Here is a 23,004-nt window from a genome sequence, read left to right as displayed (position 1 = left end):
GATTAAGATTTTATCGCAACGGAGTAAATTCAATGCTAGCTAAGTTGGTAAAGGAGATGAAGTGTTTTGAATCCTGATACTATCAGGAATAATTTCCAGAGCTCGATGGAGAAAGATGTACAACTTGCTCGTGTAAAACACACTGCGCCTCGTACGCCACGCTGCTGCAGGACGTACTAACTAGTAAGACAAAGAGAAAGAAAAAGAATGGGAAGTAGAAATAGGTATTATGACAGAAAGTACTCAACTTTGAGCGAATGCTGTAGGTAGCTTGAAAACAAATATTCCCAGAGCCGATAACGCTGTTAGGAAAGCCGTAAACATAAACGGAAGCCCAATCCAGACACCGCCAAGATCCATGCCGCGATTTAGAAGCCAAGCAAGAGTAGGAGCTGCGACAAGGCCCACGGTTGATTCAACTGTTGCGATAACAGTATTAAGGGCTCCAATCGTGTGCGGCTCGACGATGATGGACATGATTGACCGGAAAAGCGGAGAGAAACCGGTCGCGAAGCTGTAAATGATGAGGGCCAAAACACAGAGCCAGCCAACAGGCGCAAAAGCAATGAGTAATGTTCCAAAAAATGCAAAGATTGCGGACACACGCGCGATGAACAGGTCACGCTGCAGTGGTGAGCGGCCGCGCCGATCCAATGCCCAAGCAGTCGCCGGCAACACAATCATCAGCACTCCCAGGGCGAAGAAGTTTTCGATAGACACGATATATGTAGCCTACGCAGTATAGGTTAGCAGTCGATTCTGTCGAGTTGATGCCATTTACAGGAGCCATACCGTTGACCATGACCAGTGATACCGTTTGGTCATGTATTGCAACAAATCGCTGTCGAATACTAGCTTCAAAGGGAATGCTAGAGCATTACACACCATGAGCAACATGATGCCCTTGGAGCCTAGGAGAAAGCGCCAGATGTGAGAAAAGTCGCTGCGCGCAGAAGCCAGCGCACGCTGGATGGCGGATTTGGCGGAGACCTTGCCCACTGGGTGCGGCGCAAACTCGGCCTGAATCTCGCCGGAGGCTCTTCTTTGATCGGCCGCCTTTCTTAAGTCGAGAGTCTCGGGGAGCAAGAGTGTGCAGCATGTGCCAATGATCAGCAAGCCAATGCCTATCCACAGGGCCATCCACGGGTTCACTCCGAGCAGGAACGCTGCTAGGGGAGTGGCCGCGACACCAACGATGCGAAGCACGGCATTGAGCTGATAGAAGACCATGGTTCGCTCCGCTGCTGGCGTCACGTCGCTGAAGAGCGTATAGCACATGGCGCCGGCCATTGTACCGCCTCCGCCGATGAAGTAGGCAAGGTTACCCCAGAGGATTGCCCAGATATTAAGTCTATTGGGAAGAGAGACTAAACTGCGTTAGAATCGAAAAGGGAAACCGCGATTAAAGATGAGGCGACATGTCAGCGGTAGAGCGGACCATGACAATGACTACTTACGGACAAGGACAGTCCAGAGAATCTTTAGGACGCAACCAAGGAGAGAGGCAAAGATGACGATTCGACGTCCATATTTGTCCGCAATAATTCCATAGGGAATCTGTACCAAAATCGCTGGAGACAAAGTTAGCACCTGCATGAAAATCGAGAAGCGAGCTGATACTTACGGACTATCATCTCAGCTGAAACATCCACAGCAGAGACCATCGACAGAGTCTTTTGCACCTCATTCCCTTTGCACCGGCTGTCTGGGGGAGCCAGTGTATTGAGTTGGTGATCGGCGTACACATTTCTGCAGATGACATCTTCCATGATCTCTTGCAACGCGGGACCAAAGAGCCTCTGGCTCACGGCAACCAGCGTCAAGCATAAGCCTCCGATGATGCTGACCAGTAGCCGTAATGAGCGTTCCGGGGCCAGCTCTGCGGGTAGATCCGTGGGCAGGAGTGGTGTGGTTTCGGCTGCATCATGCTCGTTTAGATCGGGGTATCTTCTGTCGTACGGCGCAAGGTCATCGCCGGCCTCTGGGTCGGCGCTGCCCCCGGACATGGCGGGAGCTGTCCACAGCGGACGGAGACGGTCGCGAATGTCGAATTGCCGGGTAGCTGCACCGACGCCCTGGTGCCTTGAGTAGGTAAAACGCAGGGCAGCCGCGCTTTGAGCGAAACAATAAGACAAAGAATAAATTTACAAGATTGAATGGGCGGTTCACGAATTATAGATAAAGGGAGTAGAGTTCACAGCTGCTTGGCAACCGCGCTGAAAGGACAGACACACGCCTCATCACGTCACAAATAGCTGCCCGAAGCGGCATGGCCCTGATAAGTCGTTGACGCGGCCTGGAACGAACGGCGGGTACATTAACCACTGGCCCTCCCTTTCACTTGGCGACGCATCTGTAACTAGACATGTAAGCTTTTCAAACGTGTTTTGAATAGATGTTGTTGTTCCAAAAAGTTGGTGAGACGGACGCTGGTCATTTGAGAATGGCTACCTTGAAGAATTTGATTGCGAGAGTATTTATCGGTTTTATCGCTTTGTTAGAGAAGAATGAACAGACAACATTGCCAAAATAACTTGACTTGGTTTTAGAGCATCTGCGCCTGTTTAGCTTACGGCTGGATCTGCAGGGCTGACGTACAGCCCTGCGTGAGAAGGCTGCTTCCAATAACTACTAGTTAAAAAATAAGCAAGTGACGCGTCGTCAGCTAATGCGTTAGTGGGTATACTAAATTCCAATTATTACACTTAAAAACGAGGCGATGATGATGGGATGGCTAGTGTATATTCCGTACTTTGAGACTACCTACATAATAGCATGTCTTTCGCGACTGAGACAATCACTTAGGTTAGTAGTTATAAGACGTGGGTGGTGGCTCCATGTTCTCAGTGCGGCATATGTAGTTATTATTGCATTTCTTTGTTAAAAGATAGTTACCAACATAGACTTCCAAACTTATATACCGATCATAGCTTAGCCACGGGAGCACTCTCAGCAATCTCCTTGTACATTCTGACGATATCAGCCCTGTAGACCTTGGCCGCCTGTTGCCGCTTCAATTTCAAACTGCAGGAAGAGATCGATGTTAGCTCAATGCGTCAATCATACAAAAGCCAAGCTGGGAGGCAAAATAACTTACGTCGGCGTAAGCAGCTCGTTTTCAACAGAGAACGGGTCCACCGCTAGGGTGAGGTTTTTGATGCGCTCATATCCCGACAGCTTCTTCTTCTTTCCAATGTCCTCGAGTATGCGGAGAAACTCCCTCTTCACCTTGGGGTGCGCCGCCACCTCCCGGACCAGCGCCACGTCCGCAGCCGACACCTCGCGGCCGAGGATTTTGCCGGCGAACGCCGCAAAAGGCTCCGGCTCGACGCCAAAGATGCCCACAAGCGTGGACTCGGAGCTGTCACCGTGCACCAGGCCGTTGGCGATCATGCCGCAGTTGGCCGCGTAGATGTTCTCGATGCGCTCTGGCGCGACGTACTCGCCCTGCGACATCTTGAGGATGTTCTTCTTGCGGTCGATAATCCGGACCCGGCCCAGCTCGTCAATCTCGGCAATGTCGCCCGTGTGGAACCAGCCGTCCGGCTCCAGCACCTTGGCATTCTCGGCGTCGTTCTTGAGGTAGCCGGAGAAGATGGAGGGTCCACGCATGAGCACCTCACCGCGGGGACGCGGCTGATCCTCGACCCGGTAGTCGAGGTCGGGGACGGACTCGAGGCAAATCTCCACGCACGGCATCGGCGGACCGACGTGGCCCGTTTCAAAGTCGCCCTTGAGTTGGCAGGTGGCGACGCCCGAGGACTCGGTCATGCCGTATCCCTGGGCGAACGGGATCCCCAGGGCCGCGCCGAGGAACGTCTGCACTTGCGGATCGATGGGGGCGCTTCCGCCGGCCATGGCACGCAGACGGTCAAAGCCCATCGCCGCCTTGACCTTTGAGGTCCAGAGGCGGTCATAGAGCCAATGGGTGTTGTAGGCCTGACCCATTGGCAGCTTCATTGTTGCGAGCTTGCTGTCGATGACATGTCTCGAGAGTGCCCCCTTGAAGCCCGGCGCTTCAATACTAGCAGCGCGGATGGCGGCGTTGAATCGGTTGAATACCCTCGGCACAGAGATGAAGGTTGTAGGCCGCAGCAGTTTGATGTCGTCCGGCAAGCCCGTCAGGTCGCCACGGAAGTACCCGGTGCGTGAACCTGAGGCAAAGGCCTCCTGCTCAACTAAGCGCTGCAAAAGATGCGCGAGTGGCAGATAAGAAAGACCCACGTCGCTGCTCACACCTCCACTCATGATACGGCTGACGCAGTTCGATGATAAGGCGGACTTGTGAGTAACAATTACGCCTTTCGGGACACCAGTGGTGCCCGAGGTGTAGTTGATGGTGTAGATGTCATTGGCGCTGCATGGGCGCATAGGTCTTTGGGATTCGAAGCCCAACCTCTCAACTTCGTCCAAGGAGTAAAGCTGCAACCCGCGCTGGCTGGCCAATTCAGAGAGTAGCGCACGCTTTGTATACGCTTCTTGCTCCCCGTTGTCCAGAGGATCGATGGAGATGATCATTTTGAGATGGGGCAGACGGCGGCTAATTTCGAGCAGTCCTGGGATATGAGGCAAGGAAGCAACTATACACGAAGCCTCAACGTGATTGAGAATAAACTCTGTTGTGTCGGGGCCCAAAGTCTCGTACAGAGAAACAGTGAAGAGACCTTGGGACATGCAGCCGAGCTCTAAGATGACAGTGTCAGCAAGACAACACAAAACAATACGTCCCATAGCTGAGGTTTGCGGAATACCGGCGCTAACTTACCAACGATTTGCCATTCTGGCTTGTTCGGTGCCCACAGAGGAACCGGGTACTGGCTTTTCTTAGTGAAGTTGAGGCGCTCGTGAAGCTCCACGATGCCCGCGCCAAAGTTCTTGCGCCGCTCGGCAACCTCGGCGTAGGTCAGCCAGCTGAACTTGTTATCCCACGTCTTGGAGTCTGGCAGCCACTTTCGGGCGCCTAGGCACGCATTTCTGGGAAACTGCTGCACCGAGGACTCGAATAGGTCGTGCAGCGTCCGGACGGCCGGGTCCAGGGTCTCGAGCAGCGGCCGATCGGCGAACTGCCAGTGGCGGTAGATTTGGCTTCGATTCGGCTTTTCAGTGCCGGGCAGCGCGATGCCATGCGGCTTGCCAGGCGGTGGTGAAGCACCGAGCTCCTCGATGGCAGCGGCAACTGTGGCAGGATTATACATGATGCATAGGATGAATCGTAAATCTATCAACAGGCTTTGTCAGGAGGGTCAAGGAAGACTATGAAGGGTCAAATATCCCCGGAGGTCGGTTTAAAATGAGTGAACTGAACCGAAAATAACTTGTTTCATATGACAGCAACAGCCCGGGCACGGCGCATGTGCAGTGTAGCCGCGGGCTAAGGCTACATCCGGCTATATGCTTCCGGGGTATGGAGGGGTGCGATCTATCGTGTGAACGGTCCACAAACTGTTAAAATGCGGGGTAAAGCATGGGATTTAACAGAATAGGATTACTAAACGTGCCGAGGGTCCTCTTCTAGCGCGGGAGTCGCAGTTGTTGCAGGAAATCCTCGCCAGTCGCAAGGGTTCCTTTGCGGTCGACTCTTCGCGCCTGGCCTGGACGGCCGAGAATGAGGTCAGCTCCGCAGCCCGGAGGCTAAAAATAGTAATGGTCTCGTACCTGGATGTCAAACGGGTATATCCCTTAGACGTGGAATTAACTTCTCTTCTTGAAAAAAGCCAAATGCGCTGTGCAAGTTAGTGCACGGCTTTGTAGTTGCGATACCCGCAGTGTAGAGGGTGGAATGGGTCTTGTTGACCTCGTGAACAGCTTCATTGCCAAATATCTTCATTACTATTTGTGGTGTGCCATTTTTCTAGCGTACTGCGTGCTAGGCTATGTTGGGATAAAGTGCTTCGAGTCCTCCTGTTGTTGAGCAAACGACTGTGAGAATGCAGCCAGCCCTGCGACGATGCCGACAGCCATGAACAAAACGGATATGATGGACCAGATGACGCCCCAGCACTGCGAGGAGCCACCGTAGCGCTTCGCGAAGACGCTGGCATCGGATGAGTTGACTTTGCGAAGAATCAGATCGTCGCAAATATCCCACACGCTGTAGAGGGAGGACATGACGCCGATGAAAAGCACCACAAACCGCAGTGCTTCGGCGTGTTTGATGAACCAGCATGCGATAATGAGGCCGACAGCGAGCAAGACAGTGAGAATCGTCAGCCAGTCCCGTTTCCCCCACCACAGAGTCAGGAGGAAGCAGACGCCTAGAACAATGCTGGCGACCTTGGATGCGACAATATTGAAGCCGCAAAATGTCAGTAGCGCGCCGATGATGGACGATCCCAGATAGCCTGCTGGAAGCGTGATTGCGCTGATGCCACCGACCATTTTGGTAACGCCGCCTTCGTTCGGATCAAGACTGATTGACTTGACGCGGCCACCAGTACAGACGGCTGTGATTGCGTGGCCAAATTCGTGAAAGGCAATGACAAGCATCTGCAGCATAAACCGGTTAGTGCATGCTACAGTTTGGTGGTGGAGACAAAGGACCGCGGACGCATCGATAATCGGCTCGAGATGAGAGACCCGATGGACACAAAGCGAGTTGCTGTACACTTACTTTGAATGGCCAGAGGACGTTCTTGATATAGGGAACGTTCCATAGAATAGCAATAACGACAACGTAAGCCGCGATGACGCCCAACGTTACTTGCTGTGTGTGATTCGGGTGCTGAAGATCACGACCGACGAGAGCCGCTCGTTGAGGCCCTTGCAGTTCAAGCTCAATTTTGCTGAGAGGCGCGGCAGACAGCGGCGCCATAGACTCTGGCCAAGCTGGAGGCATTTTGACGACGCTCTTGGATTGATGAGCCGATATTTCGGGTAAGCGCCCTCTAGGCCAGGGTTGTCCACGCGTCGTCAAACGGCTGCAGTTTCAAGTTTGGCGTCAAAGGGCAGTGGAGGTTAAGCGCGGTGCGGCAGGTAGAAAGTCGTGATATCCAGTTACGACGGGATAGAGGAGGAGAAAAGAAAGGAAAAACAGCTTCAAGTGCAGAGGAATGCAAGGAGAGGTTGAAGGTTAGGCGGCTGGGCAGCTTTTCAACTGCTGATGCGCCCACCTTGAAGCTGTCCCACTGTTGACGCGGCAGATGAAGGTGGCGCAGGGGATTAAAGGTGGCTGTGGAGAGGCTGGTGGCGCCAACGGGCATACCATTGGCCGCAGCTTTGTACGAGATTGGCGCAAACTATTTTTAGTGCACAAGTACCCTTGGATCTGCGCTTGTATTATGGGACAATAAAATGATGGAACTGAGAAGAAAAAGAATCGTGAAATCGCCATCATCAGTCATCGACTGAATGCTGAGTAACATAACTGTTGACGCAAAACACCATTCAATCCGAAGTCATTGTGGCGCCGAGGTCACGTGTATGATGGACACGTGAAACAATGGCAGTGCCTGTCTCTGCCAAGTCTGCCCTCATCAGCCCATGATTCACATTCAAGTCCAGGTGCATCCCCTGAGCCATCATTTGACACACCACTTCAGCAACATGGAAACGAATTGTTCATTGAAAAATATATACACTCTAAGAGAGAAAGGTAAATATGTACGTGAAGTAGTGCCCGGTCACGGTGACTGTGGACTCCTTTATTTGCAGGACGACCACCAGTCACCCTGCTTCACGCAGGTGTAGGGAGCTTTGCACACCGTTGGGCCATTGTAGCCCTGTCCACCACACTGAGCGTACTGATCGAGACCGCCGCCAGAGGGAGGGGGGGTTGAGGTTGTCGTCGGTTCTGTGGTGCCAGGGCTCGTCGTGGTCGAAGTCACGGGAGGTACGGTCGTGGTCGGGCCGCCGGCAATATCAGCAAGCACCTCGCTCAGGAACCCATTGTTGGAGTAGAGCTGGGACATGTCCCACATCATGACGCCTCCGAAGCTGGAGTACTTCTGCGACCAGTTGATGGCCGCCTTGAGCTTGGAGCCGCTCGTGTATCCGCCGCCGGCACCCTGCGCCGCCGGGATGCCCAGCAGGAGCTTCACGTTGGGGTTCTTGCTGCCGCGCGCCCACTTGTCCCAGACGTCAAAGTTGAAGGCGTTCTGCGTGATGGAGCCCTCCTGGAAGTTGGACGTGCCGCACCAGTTGTTGTAAAACTGGATCATGACGAAGTCGAAGGCGACCGCGTTCAGAACGGCACCGACCGCCGCGTCGGGGAAGACGCACTGGGGGGCGGCGGTCAGGTAGTACTTCTTGCCTCCGGCGGCATCCATGAGGCTACGCAGCTTGGCGCCAAACGCGGGGAGGTTGTTGGCGCTGCTCTCAAAGTCAAAGTCGAAGCCATCCACGACGGCGCTGCGAAAGGGGCGGTCGACGGACTTGCCAGACTGCACGGGTCCGAACATGTCCCAGACCATCTGCGCCGCGGTCTCGGCGTCGCCAGTGTTGGACCAGCCGCCCTGAGAGTATGTAGCGCCGCCGAGAGACAGCACAATGGTCTTGCCGTACTTGCTCTGGCAGGTCTTGATGTCCTCCCTGTTTCGCACGCACTGTTAGCGACGCTACTCGCGGGCCGCGTTAGCACCGCGCAACTTACTCAAGCTGGGGACAGTTCAGAACGTTCTTGTTGTCAGGGAAAGCGGTGCAGTTGTCGCCCGCGTTGGCAAAGTTCGTAATTGGGGGAGTGATACCATTCATGAACGCGACAGGGATAATCTAAGTCAAGTTAGCATCGTCCAGTGGTCGGCGCTACCCTGAGCGGTGCTTCTTACGCTCAGGTCCGTGTCTATACGGGAGGTCAGCATTACCGAGTTAAACATTTCCAGATCTGGTTCTTCCATGCTTACTTTGGCAGTAGTATCCCAGACGCTGTTGAGCGAGAGGGCCGGAGCCTTGGTTGTACGAGTTCTGACCTTTGTAAACAGTCAGAATTTGTTTTAAAAAAAAAAACAGCACTCGGACTTGATTTCCTTACCCCAGTACACAGCGATATTATTGCCAGCGCCCGGGCTGAAAGCTGCCATGGCGGAGGGGAGCATGGCAAGCGCGCTGGTGACTGTGGCCACCGATTTGAATGACGCCATGTTGTAAATGATTGGACAGACTGTTGACAATGACGATGATGATGCTCAGAAGGGAGTGTTTAAGATGCGTATTGTCTATACTGAAGGAAGGAATACTCATAAAGGAGGGACTGGCGGGCTTTTTATCTTCATCCCAGACCAGAGCATACCAGTCGGGGTCTGTGATGGATCATGGTGACTTACACGCTTGAGTGGAACAGAGCAGCTGCCCACTAATTTCGGGCCACGCTCTGCTATGTGACGTTGGACCGCTTACATTGGACATACTGGGCCGTATCCGATGTCTCTGCTACCTTGACGAGAATCCTCGTGGAACCGAGGACATGACAGCTCCTACTCTGGTCAGTGTCGAGGCTACCATCGCGTGGTCGTCGCTTTGGCTCTGTGGGGGTGGATGCTGGGGCCGCAATCTGGGGAATACAACCACACTAGGAAGGACTAACTTGCAAGCGGGCGGTTGGCCCGTTGGTGAAACGAGGCGGCCCGCGGCGAGACTTTGAGACTTGCTAGTGGTGTATTCAGCTCGCAAGTCATGAATCTAAATGGCCGACTGGTGGAAACGACAGACCGCTCGAGCATGACTACGAAAGCCTATCTGCCACGTATCTATCACTCGATGCGTGGCCAAAGCTGCATATCCGGTACCAATGTGCGCACGTTGACAGACAAGTAGCTTGCAAGGCGAGAATGTGATGTGTTCCTGGCGCATGAACGAGACGGGAGCTACTAGATGCTGACAGGAGTGGATGGGGCCATCTCCGGCGCGTGCCTGAATGGTCGGCCAATAGCATGATGATTATCGCCGAACCACGAGCTGTCACCGTCCAGCTGGAGAAAATGGCTTGTCGTGGAAGGACCTCATTTGCCAGCATGTTGCGTGCAACTCTACAGATAACCAGGGCCCATATCACCCCCTCCAGGAAATGGGCACGTCGGAGCAACCCAGCCGAAGTGTCGGAGAGGGACTGATAGACTGCAGAGAAGCCTCCACCGGTGTTGCAGCACCACTGAAGAAGCCTCAATCAAACCCACCAGTATATTGAGGGTTGACGTTTGGCGTTGCCGCATCTCGCAGGCGCGAATGTGCCGGAGCAGACGATTTGGACAGTGCCGAGTAACGTTACCCATATGCATGGCTAGCCTGCAGCAGAGAGAGGCGCGATCGAGGATGCGCATGCAGGATGCCGGAGTCAAAATCTTGAACCTTCCGAATGGGGAAGTTCATTGTTCAATTGCTGTGGGTAACTATAGGCCAGGGGTGACCACGCGGCCGCGATGAAAAGGCGTATCAAGTACAGTGTGGCGTTCCCCGCGTGCTCTTGGGGTTGTGGGAAAGATCATTTCTAGCGATGGTGTATGGATGTAACAGCTCACAGCAGGTCCTAAGGATCTGGCTTGCTGCCATTCATTCCCTTGTTTGGTCGGGATGACCCTGTCTGTCAGTCTTGAAGTAGTAGACCGCGATAGCCGTTCGGCCCCCATCGTTGCATTTATGGCAGGACTTTTCCCATCTTGGCCGCATCGAGCTCATCGTCCGGGCGCTTGATGGGAAGCTTTGTTCACGTTCAATACACCACCTGAGCACTACTACTGCAGGGGTATGAATGGGGACAACGCTGAGGCCCATAGAAGCCGACTTCCATGTCAGGCACTCTGGGGAAGCCCATTGGTTGCTTCTTGAAGTCAGAAGTAATAATCAAGTGCGCGATGTATGAGTGAGTTAACGTGGCCTTTAAGCTGGCGACCACCCGGAGCCGCCCGCGCCTTCTACCGACTCTGTCGGGTTGCACCGTCGCATGGAACAGTCAATAGTGACGCCTCTAAAGCAGCCCTTTCTTACCGTTCTTCGGATCCCGTCGCACACATGCTCGGTCAATAATAAATAAAAAAGAATTGAAGAAAGGCACCTCTGTGAATCATCTTTCGAGAGACGGCAGCCTTGGTGTCACAACACCGACCAAGTTATCGAGTCCACACCCTCTCGGTCAAATCTTACTCGGCGCCCCGCCGCCTAATGCCACTAGGCGAGACCGAACTTCTGGCAGAGTGACCAGATATTGTTTGCGTGACACTTCAAGGTGGTATCGCCAGTTCTATGAAGAAGAGAGTTCTACTGTGGCTGTTGTAACCGTCTGTCTGTTGCAGGCGCAGTCGTGAAGACAAAGCAGTGCTAGCACTAACTGCCATCTTCATACATAGGTGAGGTATGGACAAAGCTTCTCTCATACCAGCCATGGCAAACTGATAAATACTCTAAAAAAACAAACCACCTACTTAAGATCTCAATCAGTGTACGAGAGCATATTTACTCAAGTCATAGGCGTCATATTAGAGAAACAAGAATAAAACCCATTCCGCTACTTTTAATTACCCTACAGCTTTCATCAGTATATAGAGCAACACCATAGTCGCTTATATGGGATCATACTCATACCGGTCCATAGCGGCATGGTAAAGGTTACAGCTTGGCTCTCCATCTGCTCTAGCGGCCTGAAAGAATTATTAGATGAAATGCCTATCTAATCGAGGAACTCGTTTTTGAGCGGCATCGCAAAGGCACCAAGCTAGGTCTTTTCGCTTTTGTATATGGCCATGCAACGAACGAGTTAGCTACAAGATAAGCGCGAAAGAAAAGGGAGAAAAAGGGCGAAAAAAAAAAAAAGGACCTATCATGATTGCTATTCCTTTGACTTACCTGCTTTCATTTATTAAGATGTGTTACTTGCGACAAGCTCACTTGAGGACGGAAGGTACATAGATGCCGTCCCTCCACGGCTCGTTGTTTCATTCAAGGGGGACGTATCTCATCTTATTGCGAGTCACTGCAAATTTGCTCATTCCAATATAGAAAACATGTACCCGGACCATGTCTCAAAGATATACTCTGAATAAGAACACATATACACTAAATTTCTTGCTGCGTCTTTGGCGGACGCGCCGGTACATCCAGGAAGCTGTCTGATGTCTGATTAACCACCAATGACACCACCTGCTCCAGGGCCACCCAGGAAGAAGTAGCTGCCCCAGCTGGTTCCCGACTTGAAGTGCGTGTCGATGGAGTAGCGGTTGCTGTCGCTGACAATCACGCCCCGACTGCCGTCATAGTCGCTGGCCTTGTCGTCAGTGCCCGTCAGGCGGATGTTGCGAATGTACGCCGCCTTGCCGTACCCTTCCGCCGCGAAGTGCCCGCTGCCCATGTCCGTCGTCGTCATCGGCCCCTCGCTCTGATAAATCTCACCGTACCAGTCGATCGTGTCCGCGTGGTCCGCCAGCGTCGTCGCCGCCGCGTTGCCGCGCGTCACGAACATGCTCCCCGCGTAGTACCCGACCCAGCGGCCGTTGACCGCCAGCCACCAATTCCCTCCGTCCAGCAGGTACTGCACCTGCAGGTCGTGCTGGTCGCCGTCGACCGTCGACAGCGGCGACAGCTCCATGCCCGGGTAGTACTCCGAGTCGTACTGCACCCACCCGCGGTACTCGGTGTTCCACCCGGACACGTAGTCGCCGTCGCCGCCGTAGGCGTTGGTGGTGAAGAAGGAGAAGAGGTGCGGGCTGGCCGTCTGCCGAGGGTAGTTGATCCACCCGGCCTCGACCGTCTGGATGCCGATGTTGGGCACGCTGAGCCGCACCACGGCCGTCTGCAGCAGCGAGAAGTCGTTGTTGTTGGCCACGTACGCCTTGAACATGCTCAGCGCCGCGGACGACCCGTGGCTGTTGGCGGACTGCGACGTCGACGAGTACCAGTGCTGGTCGGCGTACTGTCGCGCCCGCAGACGGTTGACGTTTTGCGGCGGCGCGACCTTGTTCTGCGGGAGCCGACCGTCGCTGCGCGGAATGGGCACGGTGCCCGCAGGACCTCGCGTCGTCTCGTTGAAGACGCCGAGGTTGAATTTCTTGAACGCCTTGTCGTGGATCAGAGAGGCCGGCGGCTGGGCAATTTCACCCTGGATCTCTCGCCTGACCCAGTCCACAACCTGTCCGTCCGGAAGGGTGACGGTCTTTTCCACGGGGAGACCATGGTCATTGACATAGCTGGCCGTTGCTGTGCTGGTGAGCAGCGTTGCAGTAACTGCGTTCAAGACTTGCCAACGCATTGTGTAGAATTGAGTAAATGGCTCTTCTTTTTTGAACTTCTCTTTGCCAATATTATGCTGCACCAACAGCTACTGTGCCTACGTACACTCGTCCCTTTATACCCAAGCCAGGAATACCATCCTGACAGATATGTGCCAAAGGATTTGGCATCGTGAACGCATTAGTTTTCCCTAATTCGGAAGGTATATTCTTCATTGCGGCCGTGGTATCGCACGCTACAGCGGCACGGGTCACCATACCCCTCTTGATGCTGATGGCCTCGGCCGTTCTCAAATACAACACTACTTCCCTTGTCCGCTTTCGGTTCATGAGTTTACGGATTTGACCCGTAATCATCGGTCGAAAGACAACCCTCTCTCCTTCCCCAGAGACACAGCTGTCCAATTTGACAGGCACGAGATACGGAGCGGCTGGCGGGCTATTTCTCGAGGCTGAAGACAACTTGGCACCCTGGCTTTCTCGGCTTTAGTTTTCTCTCAGTCGCGATCAACTTCCAACTCGAGGTAAAGGCCAATCGTCTGACCGATAGTTGCCCGCAAGTGAGGTGACATTGTTCTAGCTTGCTTTGCTCCACGCCGGATTTCTTTAGGGTCTCATTCGTTTAATGCCGCGTGGTAGTCTGTCGGTGCCATCTCAATGGAGCGCCTAGCAAGGCACAACTACTTTATTAGGCAAGTGGCAGCTTGAAATAACTCTTGTGTTGCAGGAGGCGGATCTGGAAGACATGCCTCAACTGGGCCTTCCTTAAAATCCCCCGAATAGTTGCCCATACCAATAAATTACACATAGTCTTGTTACAAATTATTTCATACTCCAACTTCTTACCTACCAATTAGCCATTTGCCAGGTTCCTGACCAAGTTCGCTAGTGCGGGATGACACCTGACGGTAACAGCAACTACCTGTCTCAGCCTAGCATCGCCAATAGTTCTTGCGAGTCTTGCTGGTGGATGCATAATTCCTCATTTTCGTCGAATATTACGTTAGCCAACGGGTTTGAAGGAATAAGGAGACTGCGCGTTATGTTTGTGCACTGCCCGCGCGTGACTGAGCAACTCGGCGCTGCTTTCATATGCTCAAGTCAGGCCTCAAGATAGCCTTTCGATTGGCGAAAACAAGTTGAGACAGCGGCATGTGGAGCGTGCATCTGATGTGATTTGCTTGCATCTAGTAAATGCTGATCCGGCAAGATCAGCGCGTTGGGCACGCTCTTGGCCTTTAGCACTCGGCCGCGCCCGTGTCTCTCCCTTACCCTCTCTCTGCTGGTTTGCAATTTTTGAAGAGAAAAGCGCATCGCAAGGTTGCTTGACCAAATCAGGCAGGTAGGTACCCTGACTTCTCCATTAGCAAGCTGTCATGACGAAGTAAACTCGATTGCTGGTGACAGGATAACACGGCAGCACGGCAATAGCACTTTTGCAACTAGACTCAGTGCTCTGCCTGCTATATGGAATCCGGGGTACATTGCGTAATTTGTTTTATATTCCGCGCGTTCGAATCTTAACGGCTCCTTAATATTCTAGCAGGCCGGGAGCTGGTCGACGGCGACCTCTTCGCTTTGGCACTACGCGGTAACTTTTTCTGTACGTCTCGTCGCATGCAGGAAGTACGGCTACCAGGCAACACGCGCATGCATTTGCTGAAAATCAGTCGGCTCGGTTCCTGGTCACCAAATCAAGGATAGTAGATGTCTTGTTCGTAACAGACCTCCTCGTATTAGACTACCATCTCCCTCGCCTTCCCCGGCCGGCGCCTTGATTGTAGCCTCCGTACCCGGCTTGGTTGCCACCGTAGCCACCCACAAAGTTCTGCCCCGCGCCGCTCTGTGCGGCGCCGCCAGCAGCACCGCCGCCGTTCTGCATGCCCGAGAACATCTGGTTCATCTGGCTCATGTCCATCTGTGACGGGTCCATTCCGGAGGCCATCATTTGCTGCATCATCTGCTGCATCTCGGCGGGCATGCCGTCCATGCCGGGCATTGAGGGCGCGCCCGTGTTGCTGTTGCCACCCATGCCCATGCCACCCATCATCATCATGTTGCTGAAGTCGTCCATAATCTTCTTGTTGTTCATGGCGAAGGTATCGGCCCCAAATTCGCCGCGGACGGACTCTTGTTTCGCGGCGTACAACGCCCATGTAAACTCATCGAAGCCATAGTTGAAGTAGTCGCTAATGTCCGTCCCAGGTCTGCGCCATGGTTTTTCATTGTCTGGTAAATCTTCTCCAGGTCAGCTCTGTCCCGCGCCGCAGTCTTTCTTCAGGTTCGCCCACCTTCGTCAATGTTGACCTGTGTTATCGGTTTGCCTACTGGCGGGTATATAGGATTGGCGTTTATGTCGACGGTCGATTTCGAAGCAGCTGCGGATGCTTTATCTGCGCTCGGAGCAGCTAACTGGAGTGCACTTGATGATGGCGTTTGCGCTTCCGTTTGCGCTGGGGCGACGGGCGCTGGCTTTCCTGGGCTGTCTTTGGTGCCTGACCTTTGCGGGATGTTCCGAATGTCGCTATACTTTGCTTGACTGCCAACAACCTGTTAGCATCGACTGCTGAATTTGGTTTGACGCTGTAGCAGGCGCGCGTGGCAATTACTACCTTGGAGGTGCTGCCGTTGTGCCGTCTTTTCGCTCGGTAATAATGTCGATGTCCTGCCAGGGAGATTAGATAAGATTTTGGGAGCGCGCAAAGCATCAATCCATACGGAATCATCGTCATCTTCGTCCATAGCACCGCCTTCGTCCTCCTCCTCGCCTTCCTCAAGCTCCTCCGCGGGCTTTGTTGCTATGGGCGGTTGAGCTTGTTGAGTGTCCACTTGAGGCTCCTCGGGTACGTAGATGTCATCGTCCTCGTCCATATCCATGATGCGCTGTGATTTCTGAAGCGAGAACAATATTCGAGATGAAAACGAATTGGCAAGAATGCGATTGTGTGTCGTTCAAGGGACAGCTTGTTTTCTAAGTATTGGAGCTTGCTTGAAGCAATCTTCGGACCCGTTGTTTCTCCGTGAACTCAGTGTCTTGATCTTCGCGCTACACCACGTTAGGCCAGTACTAAGATTCACAGTGATACGACACTTGTTGCAGAGGTATCTAACTATCTAGGCACGGCTGCAAGTCGAAGGCTTCAGTTCCACAGCTGTTTTGGTTGATCCAGCCATCCTCAAAAGTTCAGCATCGGCTCAAGCGAGGCAGCTCAGAGCCTGGTTCAAAGTTTTAACATGTCTCTGGCGCGATCAGCCAGTGGCCCAGGCGGTCTCACAATTAACACAGGCGCTGCGAACTCCCTGTAAGTTGCTGAGGCAGCCACGAGCAGTCCCGCTCTTGGTGTACCACACGCGCCACCACCTAGAAACCACAAATATTCACTGCTCACAAACGTCGCGCATGGTTTGGCGGCGACACAAAGGCATCTATCTGCATCTGCTAACCAATTGCTTCTTTTTCGCCGTCACCATCTAGTACGCCGTCGTCACAGCCTCAATCAACCGGCGGGCTTTTCACCTCCACAGCCACAAACACAAATTCAAGCTCGGCGACCGCGACCGGCGCGATGGCGACAGCAGGCGGGCTCTTTGGCGCAGCGAGTGCGCAGCCCAAGGCAAACCCCTTTGGGACGGCAGCCACAACACAAGCACCGGCGAGCGGCGGTCTCTTTGGTGCCAGCATGGCGGCAGCCCAACCGCAGCAAGGCCAGACGACACCAGCAGCCGGAGGTCTCTTTGGCAGCACGCAAACACAGTCAAAACCGGCGGCCAGCGTTTTCGGCGCAGCAACCGCGCAACCTGCGACAAATACAACAGGCTCGGGCCTCTTTGGCGGTGGCGCTACCACTCAACAACCTGCTCAAACAGGTTCTGGACTCTTCGGCGCCGCGGCAACACAACAGCCTGCTCAAACGGGCACTGGGCTCTTCGGAGCTACAACGACGCAGCAGCCTGCCCAAACTGGCACCTCTGCCTTTGGTCAGCCACAAGCAAAGCCATCTGGCGGCCTTTTGTAAGTAACTGATCTGTGGAATGGATGGTTCTCCAAGGCCCTAACTTAAACAGTGGCCAAAGTCAGCAACCAGCGCAAGCGGCGAACCAAGTCGCCGCCGTTCAGATCAACTATGATAACCTTCGCCCACGATCCCGATTCGACGACCTAGCTCAACCGATCCAAGATGAGGTTGCGCTCATCGATAAGGGAATTCAGCGCGTGATCAAGATGAGGGATGAGATTGGCGAATTTATGCCCCAGCACGAAAGAGATATACAGCAACTTGGTAACGACGTCAAATTTGTTGAGTCGAAATTTCGTATGGTCCAAGAAGCCCTCAACCGCGATATCCAGACCGTCAAGAGCCTGCAAGACGTGACGAAAAAGAATATCGGCGACGCGCAGCTCTCCTTCAAGGCTGCAGACAACCTGAAGCTGCCTAGCCATTATCACCAGACCGGTCTCTTTGCGGGTTCCACCCCGTCGGCCGCCTCTAACGACACCGACGCGTCCTCTGCGCACTCCAACGCCCAGGACCTCATCACCTACTTCAACCGGATCTGTGACGACGTGGAAAAGTACAAGAAGCGGCTGGACGAGTACCGCGGTGAGATTGAGCGCGATATGCCTGGCGTTGAGAACGGGCTGTACGAGCAGATCCGGACCTTCCGAGACCGTAACGCCGCACTCCACGGCAACGGTAGCGCTGGCGGCGTGCAGGACCAACTCAATCAGGTGCTCTCCGCGCTGCGGGAGACCGGCAACGCGATTCTCGCCCAGGCCGGCCAGATTGCGGACACGCGCGAGCGGCTATCCCGCCTCCAAGCCGGGTTCATTGATAGCGGTCTCTATGCGACGAACTAAGCCAGATGAAGGAATTGGATGGACAGATACCTTGAGGATTTAGCAGGATGGGCGGGATATGACTGTTAACACATGCATGTACTCTGGAAATAAACCCACAATGATGGAGGATGTCGTCTTGTAACTATTATAATTCATGGAAAAGCAAGGTTGGGTTGCGTCGCGGGTCAGTAATATGGAGGCTTTCCCTGGCTGTTCCCGTTCGCCGCGGCTGGGCTCATATTCACCACACACTACCACTGGCGCAATGTTTGGATTTATCAAATACCAAGGCAGGATGACTTTTTATCATGATGACGCCGTATCCGATGAATAAAGGTCGGCTATGTTTGCCACGGACAGGCCCTCCAGTCCTGCACTATGTACAATCTGTGGCCAAACATTGCCATCGCCTCCCATTTTTTTCAATCCTTAAACGTAGAAACCCTAGATGTCATTCGCCATTAATGAAACAAACTCCCAAAGCCGCCGTTAAATTTGAACAAACTCAGTCACACGGACTGACGGTCAGTAGGTACCCTCCCCTCCTCCATCATCGCCGTCTCCGTATTCGTCGCCAAAGTCCTCGCCGTTGTCAAAGAACTGCTCTGCGTCGTAGTCTCCAGCATCCTCATCGTCGTAAATCTCATCCTCCTCATCCTCCTCGCGCGCCTCCTCCTCGTCGCCCTCGGCATCCTCGTCACCGTCGTCGCGAAGCGCCTCGAGCCTATCCAAGAGGGTCCGGCCGTTCGCCGCGTCCTCCTCCCCGTCGCCGGCGCCGCCGTGGCCCGCGAGGGAGGTCATGCCAAAGGCCTCCTCGGCGTTGGGCATGGCGCTGACGCGCGACAGCTCTAGCTTGCGCTTCTTGCGCGGGCCGTCCGCGCCGCCGCCGCCGCCACCGTCGACCGTCTCCAGCAGCTCCTGCGGGAAGAGCTCGCGGCAGACGGGCCGGCCGGACCAGTCGGGCAGGGCGCGCTCCTCGCGCACGAACTTCTCCGAGTAGGTCGGCATGGAGGTGAAGGGGTCGAGCGAGGCCTTGTTCTTGACGCCGTAGACGGCGTTCATCTGAGCCTGGCCGTACGCCTTGCGCGGGGCGGTCGGGTCGGTCAGCGCCGTGCGCTTGGACGTGTAGAGCGGCGACGAGTGCATCTGGCGTCGCAGGAGGAGCATGTAGTGGACGCTGGTCGTCTCGGCCGTCGTCAGGCCTCGGGGCGCAGGTACCGCATAAGGCTGGGAAGAGTCCAAGGTTAGCAGGAAGACGGACGCGGATTGGTGCGCGGAGAGCGGTCCGGTGAGATTTTATTTGCAAAAGAAGGGGATGCTTACCGGGAACAGCTCGGACGGCCGCGCATCGGGCTCATCGCCAGTGTCCCACGGCACGTTCGGTCGGCCGCCGCGACCTCCTCCACGGCCACCGCGACCACCACCGCGTCCGCCGCCTCTGGACATTTCGGGTCACGCGCTGCCGGCCAGGACGGGCGCGGGGGATGTGATGATTATGTATGTGATATGCGAGAAGAGGAAGCTTGTTGAAGGATCATTGACAGAAAATTACCAGCGACTTGGATAGAGAGAGCGGCGCGCAAGCAAGCGAAAGAGCACTTGGTGGGGGAGTGGTAACTTTTTTTTTCTGCCGCTTCTGGACAGCTGGAGAAAGCAGCCTCGATCGCGCGGCGTGGTGGAGCAGCGGAGTTGTACCAAGCAGGTACTGAACATTTATTGTTGAAACCTTTGTTATTTACATTCTGTCGGGCATAGAAATTGGTAGCAATTCGATAAAAATTATTGCAATTATTTTTATAAACAACATTGAACACCGTTTGTTGGGTATAGGAGGCGGTGAGTCGTCCACAGGTACACAGTAGCGAATAAGCGTTTGGATGATAATATGAAGAATGAGAAGAGAAATGGCTGTCTATTACACTCTTCCCGATTTTGAGAGCCGCGATCTATACTATAATCATATAAAAGGTTAGCCGTCTTTCTGGCATATTCTGATATCACTGTGGTAAGACGTTGGATCTCCGATGATGTAAGCGGCCTGAGCTGCACAGTACCTAAAATCGCTGCCGAAGCTCTTGCTGTTCGCCCAGACACCCCAGCATTGACGAAGCCTCAGCTGCCCGCGTCACCCCCATAGCGAGATATTTCAGCCCCTCAGTACTGGAGTATACTTCTGTGACCCCGAATATTACATATCACAGTGGTAGAAAACCGTGCGCCGTGCCCGTAGCAGCAACAATTGGTCAACGCGGGATCATTCTTGTCCTTATACTGATCAACGTCCATCCAGTTCGACCGAAGTCGCCCCTTTTTTTTAAAGTATTTTGAGAGTCTTGGCAAATGCAGCTTTGTCAGTCGTCAGGTCATATTTGTAAGTTGTACAGTAGACTGGGTCAGTAAGAGATTGGTCAGTTGCACATGCGACCGAGCTCGACAGCGGCGAGCAGGAGATTCGTCGAGACATTGCGTCTATATAAACACAATGGCACCCGATAATCTATCACTACTTTCTACTTCGAGTAGGCAAATTCATCATCTATCAAGACAGCCTACCGCCTTTCTCATACTGTATCTATGCTGCACTCCATTCTACTCCTGGCCCTGGCGAGCCCGGTTGCCCGGGCTGCGTCGACGCTGTTTTGGGGTGGCACCATCATTGCCTTTAGCAGCAATGACGAGTCGCTGAGCGTCATCCGCAACGGCTCCGTCCTCGTAACAGACGATCGAATCGCCGCCGTCAGCAGCCAGGGCCAGCCGGGCGACCTGCCCGCCGATACGCTCCGAGTGAACGTCACTGACCAGATCGTCACGCCCGGCTTCATCGACACGCACCGTCATGGATGGCAGACGGCCTTCAAGACAATCGGCTCCAACACGACGCTCCTCGAGTACTTCTCCCGTTATGGTGAGTTCGCGGCGGCTGCCCACTTCCAGCCCGAGGACATCTATCTCGGGCAGCTCATGGGGCTCTTCGAGGCGTTGAACGGCGGCGTAACGACGCTGCTCGACCACGCGCATCACACGTGGTCCAACGCGACGGCCTACGCCGGCCTCAATGCCAGCATTGAAAGCGGTGCCCGCGTCTTCTGGTCCTACACGTTCCACAACATCACCTCACTCAACTACACCGTCGCCGAGCAGATTCCCAACTTTCGCGAGATGGCCGAAAGCGGCATCCTCGACGGCACCACCACAGAGCTCGGCATCGCCTTTGACGCCTGGGGCCCGGACCCCAACGTCCGAGAAGCGCAGCAGATTGCCGACCTGGCCCGCGCGTACAACGTGTCGGTCGTCACGACGCACAGCCTCGGCGGGCCCTGGGGCAACGACAATCTGCCCGAAGACGTGGAAGGCTTCGGCATCCTCAACGGCAGCATCCCCGTCGTCTTCTCGCACGGCACCTTCATGACGGCGCGCGGCGCGGCGCTGCTGCGCGCGACCAACCAGTACGTCTCGGTGACACCCGAGTCCGAGATGCACTACGGCCACACGCACCCACACGCGTACGTGCTGCAGGACCAGGCCGCGCTCGGCGTGGACACGCACTTCACCTACTCGAGCGACATCCTCACGCAGGCGCGCGTCTGGCTGCAGTCGGTGCGCTACAAGTTGTCCTGGGACGTGCTCGAGGGATGGGGCCTGCCGACGCGGAACCCGATGGGCACGGACCAGGCGTTCAAGCTGGCGACGCGGTCCGGCGGGCTGGCGCTGCGGCGGCCGGACCTGGGCGTCATCGAGGTCGGCGCCAAGGCGGACCTCGTGGTGTGGAACGCGCGCGACTCCTTTTCGATGCTGGGATGGGTCGACCCCGTGGCGGCTGTCATGCTGCACGCGAGCGTGGGTGATGTCTGGGACGTCATGGTAGACGGCAAGTTTGTTAAGCGAGAGGGCAAGATGGTGGCCGGGAAGCTCGACGAGGTGCGGGCGCGGTTCATGACGAGCGCGCGAAAGATTCAGAAGATTTGGCGAGAAACGCCGTATCCCGCAGCCCCTCAAGGCAAGTCGCCGAACGGCTTTCCGTATGTCGTGCCGACGATTGCGGATACCCGGCGTGGAGAGGGTAATGGGTATGGTGAGCTCTTTGTCTAGTTGGTAAGACAAAACGATATTTCAATATTCTAGTAACATTGAGGTTTGGAATAGTAGGGTATGAACTCTGGAGCACTCAGAATTGAGCTGCAAGATACGTGTACAAAACATCACTTCTATAAATCTTAGCCATGTCTGCCAAAGACAACTAGTACCATCTCAAACTACCCTAGTGTACTCTGCATTTTGTTTTGAAATCAATTCAAAAGACGGAGATTCTTTTTGAAAAAATATAGTAAAAAAATAAAGCAGAAATATTTGCTAAAAGTTCGATGTTGGTTAACCTACAGATGCTTTCCTTACCTGTTGCTGCCGTCTGTGGGCCTCTTCTCTACACACCAACCAGCCCAGGCAGGCAGCTTGCGCAACTTCTCATCCTCCACCTCTGCCATCAACGCTATACATCATCAGCCCCTCACTTATCAACCCGACATTCACCATCTCAATATGCAAAGCGACAGGGTCATCCCAGAGTCTGATCCGGGCGTCTTGCCCATCGCGCGGCTCGACGAGCTGCTCACGCACCTTGCCGCGCTCGACCGCGACCCGGACGCTCCCATCGACGCCCAGCTGCTTGATGAGGTCGAGCTGCAACTCACACGTGAGCGCCCCCTGTCCCCTTTCTCGCTCCCCCCTCTCTCTCCCATCACAAAAAGACATCGCTAACCCCCCTTGCTCGCAGACGCCAACATCCCACCGCTGCTGCCCACCGTGCTCGTCCCGCTCACGCGCATCCTCCGCGCCACCACCTCCCCGGACCCGAGCCCGCTCCTGTCCCTCACCACGCGGCTCCTCGACCCGAGCCCGCTCCTGTCCCTCACCACGCGGCTCCTCGCCCCCCTGCCGCTCGCTCGGGTCCTCACCCTCGCCGACCCGCCCTCCGTGCTCGCCGCGCTGCGCTCGCCGCTGCCCGGCGCCAACCGCCTC

At 54.6% G+C, this 23,004-nt stretch overlaps 9 protein-coding genes across 9 annotated transcripts; 2 read left to right on the top strand and 7 right to left on the bottom strand.

Moving 5' to 3' along the window:
- Window positions 1-243: 243 nt before the first annotated feature.
- On the bottom strand, window positions 244-2,006 carry ISF_02378 (MFS transporter; the record flags this gene model as incomplete). The annotated part of the gene is made up of 5 exons (XM_018845984.1): window positions 244-732; window positions 782-841; window positions 886-1,367; window positions 1,458-1,571; window positions 1,625-2,006. The coding sequence occupies 5 exons, from the start codon at window positions 2,004-2,006 to the stop codon at window positions 244-246; spliced, it is 1,527 nt and encodes a 508-aa protein (XP_018706691.1).
- A 918-nt stretch (window positions 2,007-2,924) lies between these two features.
- ISF_02377 (AMP-dependent synthetase/ligase) lies at window positions 2,925-5,195 on the bottom strand (the record flags this gene model as incomplete). The annotated part of the gene is made up of 3 exons (XM_018845983.1): window positions 2,925-3,024; window positions 3,098-4,685; window positions 4,766-5,195. 3 exons carry the CDS (start codon window positions 5,193-5,195, stop codon window positions 2,925-2,927), a joined length of 2,118 nt encoding a protein of 705 aa, XP_018706690.1.
- A 676-nt stretch (window positions 5,196-5,871) lies between these two features.
- On the bottom strand, window positions 5,872-6,835 carry ISF_02376 (hypothetical protein; the record flags this gene model as incomplete). Its single annotated transcript, XM_018845982.1, has 2 exons — window positions 5,872-6,486; window positions 6,611-6,835. 2 exons carry the CDS (start codon window positions 6,833-6,835, stop codon window positions 5,872-5,874), a joined length of 840 nt encoding a protein of 279 aa, XP_018706689.1.
- Window positions 6,836-7,640: 805 nt separating this feature from the next.
- Window positions 7,641-9,074, bottom strand: ISF_02375 (Glycoside hydrolase, subgroup, catalytic core; the record flags this gene model as incomplete). The annotated part of the gene is made up of 5 exons (XM_018845981.1): window positions 7,641-8,526; window positions 8,588-8,706; window positions 8,763-8,776; window positions 8,838-8,903; window positions 8,966-9,074. The coding sequence occupies 5 exons, from the start codon at window positions 9,072-9,074 to the stop codon at window positions 7,641-7,643; spliced, it is 1,194 nt and encodes a 397-aa protein (XP_018706688.1).
- Window positions 9,075-12,043: 2,969 nt separating this feature from the next.
- On the bottom strand, window positions 12,044-13,168 carry ISF_02374 (carboxyl-terminal proteinase; the record flags this gene model as incomplete). The annotated part of the gene is made up of 1 exon (XM_018845980.1): window positions 12,044-13,168. The coding sequence occupies one exon, from the start codon at window positions 13,166-13,168 to the stop codon at window positions 12,044-12,046; it is 1,125 nt and encodes a 374-aa protein (XP_018706687.1).
- A 1,721-nt stretch (window positions 13,169-14,889) lies between these two features.
- On the bottom strand, window positions 14,890-16,025 carry ISF_02373 (Fip1 like protein; the record flags this gene model as incomplete). Its single annotated transcript, XM_018845979.1, has 4 exons — window positions 14,890-15,377; window positions 15,440-15,687; window positions 15,761-15,813; window positions 15,867-16,025. 4 exons carry the CDS (start codon window positions 16,023-16,025, stop codon window positions 14,890-14,892), a joined length of 948 nt encoding a protein of 315 aa, XP_018706686.1.
- Window positions 16,026-16,714: 689 nt separating this feature from the next.
- On the top strand, window positions 16,715-18,006 carry ISF_02372 (nucleoporin NUP49/NSP49; the record flags this gene model as incomplete). Its single annotated transcript, XM_018845978.1, has 2 exons — window positions 16,715-17,160; window positions 17,214-18,006. 2 exons carry the CDS (start codon window positions 16,715-16,717, stop codon window positions 18,004-18,006), a joined length of 1,239 nt encoding a protein of 412 aa, XP_018706685.1.
- Window positions 18,007-18,513: 507 nt separating this feature from the next.
- ISF_02371 (DNA-directed RNA polymerase, III, C31 subunit) lies at window positions 18,514-19,434 on the bottom strand (the record flags this gene model as incomplete). The annotated part of the gene is made up of 2 exons (XM_018845977.1): window positions 18,514-19,215; window positions 19,312-19,434. 2 exons carry the CDS (start codon window positions 19,432-19,434, stop codon window positions 18,514-18,516), a joined length of 825 nt encoding a protein of 274 aa, XP_018706684.1.
- Window positions 19,435-20,562: 1,128 nt separating this feature from the next.
- Window positions 20,563-22,077, top strand: ISF_02370 (amidohydrolase family protein; the record flags this gene model as incomplete). Its single annotated transcript, XM_018845976.1, has 1 exon — window positions 20,563-22,077. One exon carries the CDS (start codon window positions 20,563-20,565, stop codon window positions 22,075-22,077), a length of 1,515 nt encoding a protein of 504 aa, XP_018706683.1.
- Between the last annotated feature and the right edge of the window lie 927 nt (window positions 22,078-23,004).

Source organism: Cordyceps fumosorosea (genome assembly GCF_001636725.1).
Source record: "Cordyceps fumosorosea ARSEF 2679 chromosome Unknown scaffold_4, whole genome shotgun sequence".
NCBI classification, from domain to species: Eukaryota; Fungi; Ascomycota; class Sordariomycetes; order Hypocreales; family Cordycipitaceae; genus Cordyceps; species Cordyceps fumosorosea.
This window is presented reverse-complemented; position numbering and strand designations above follow the sequence as displayed.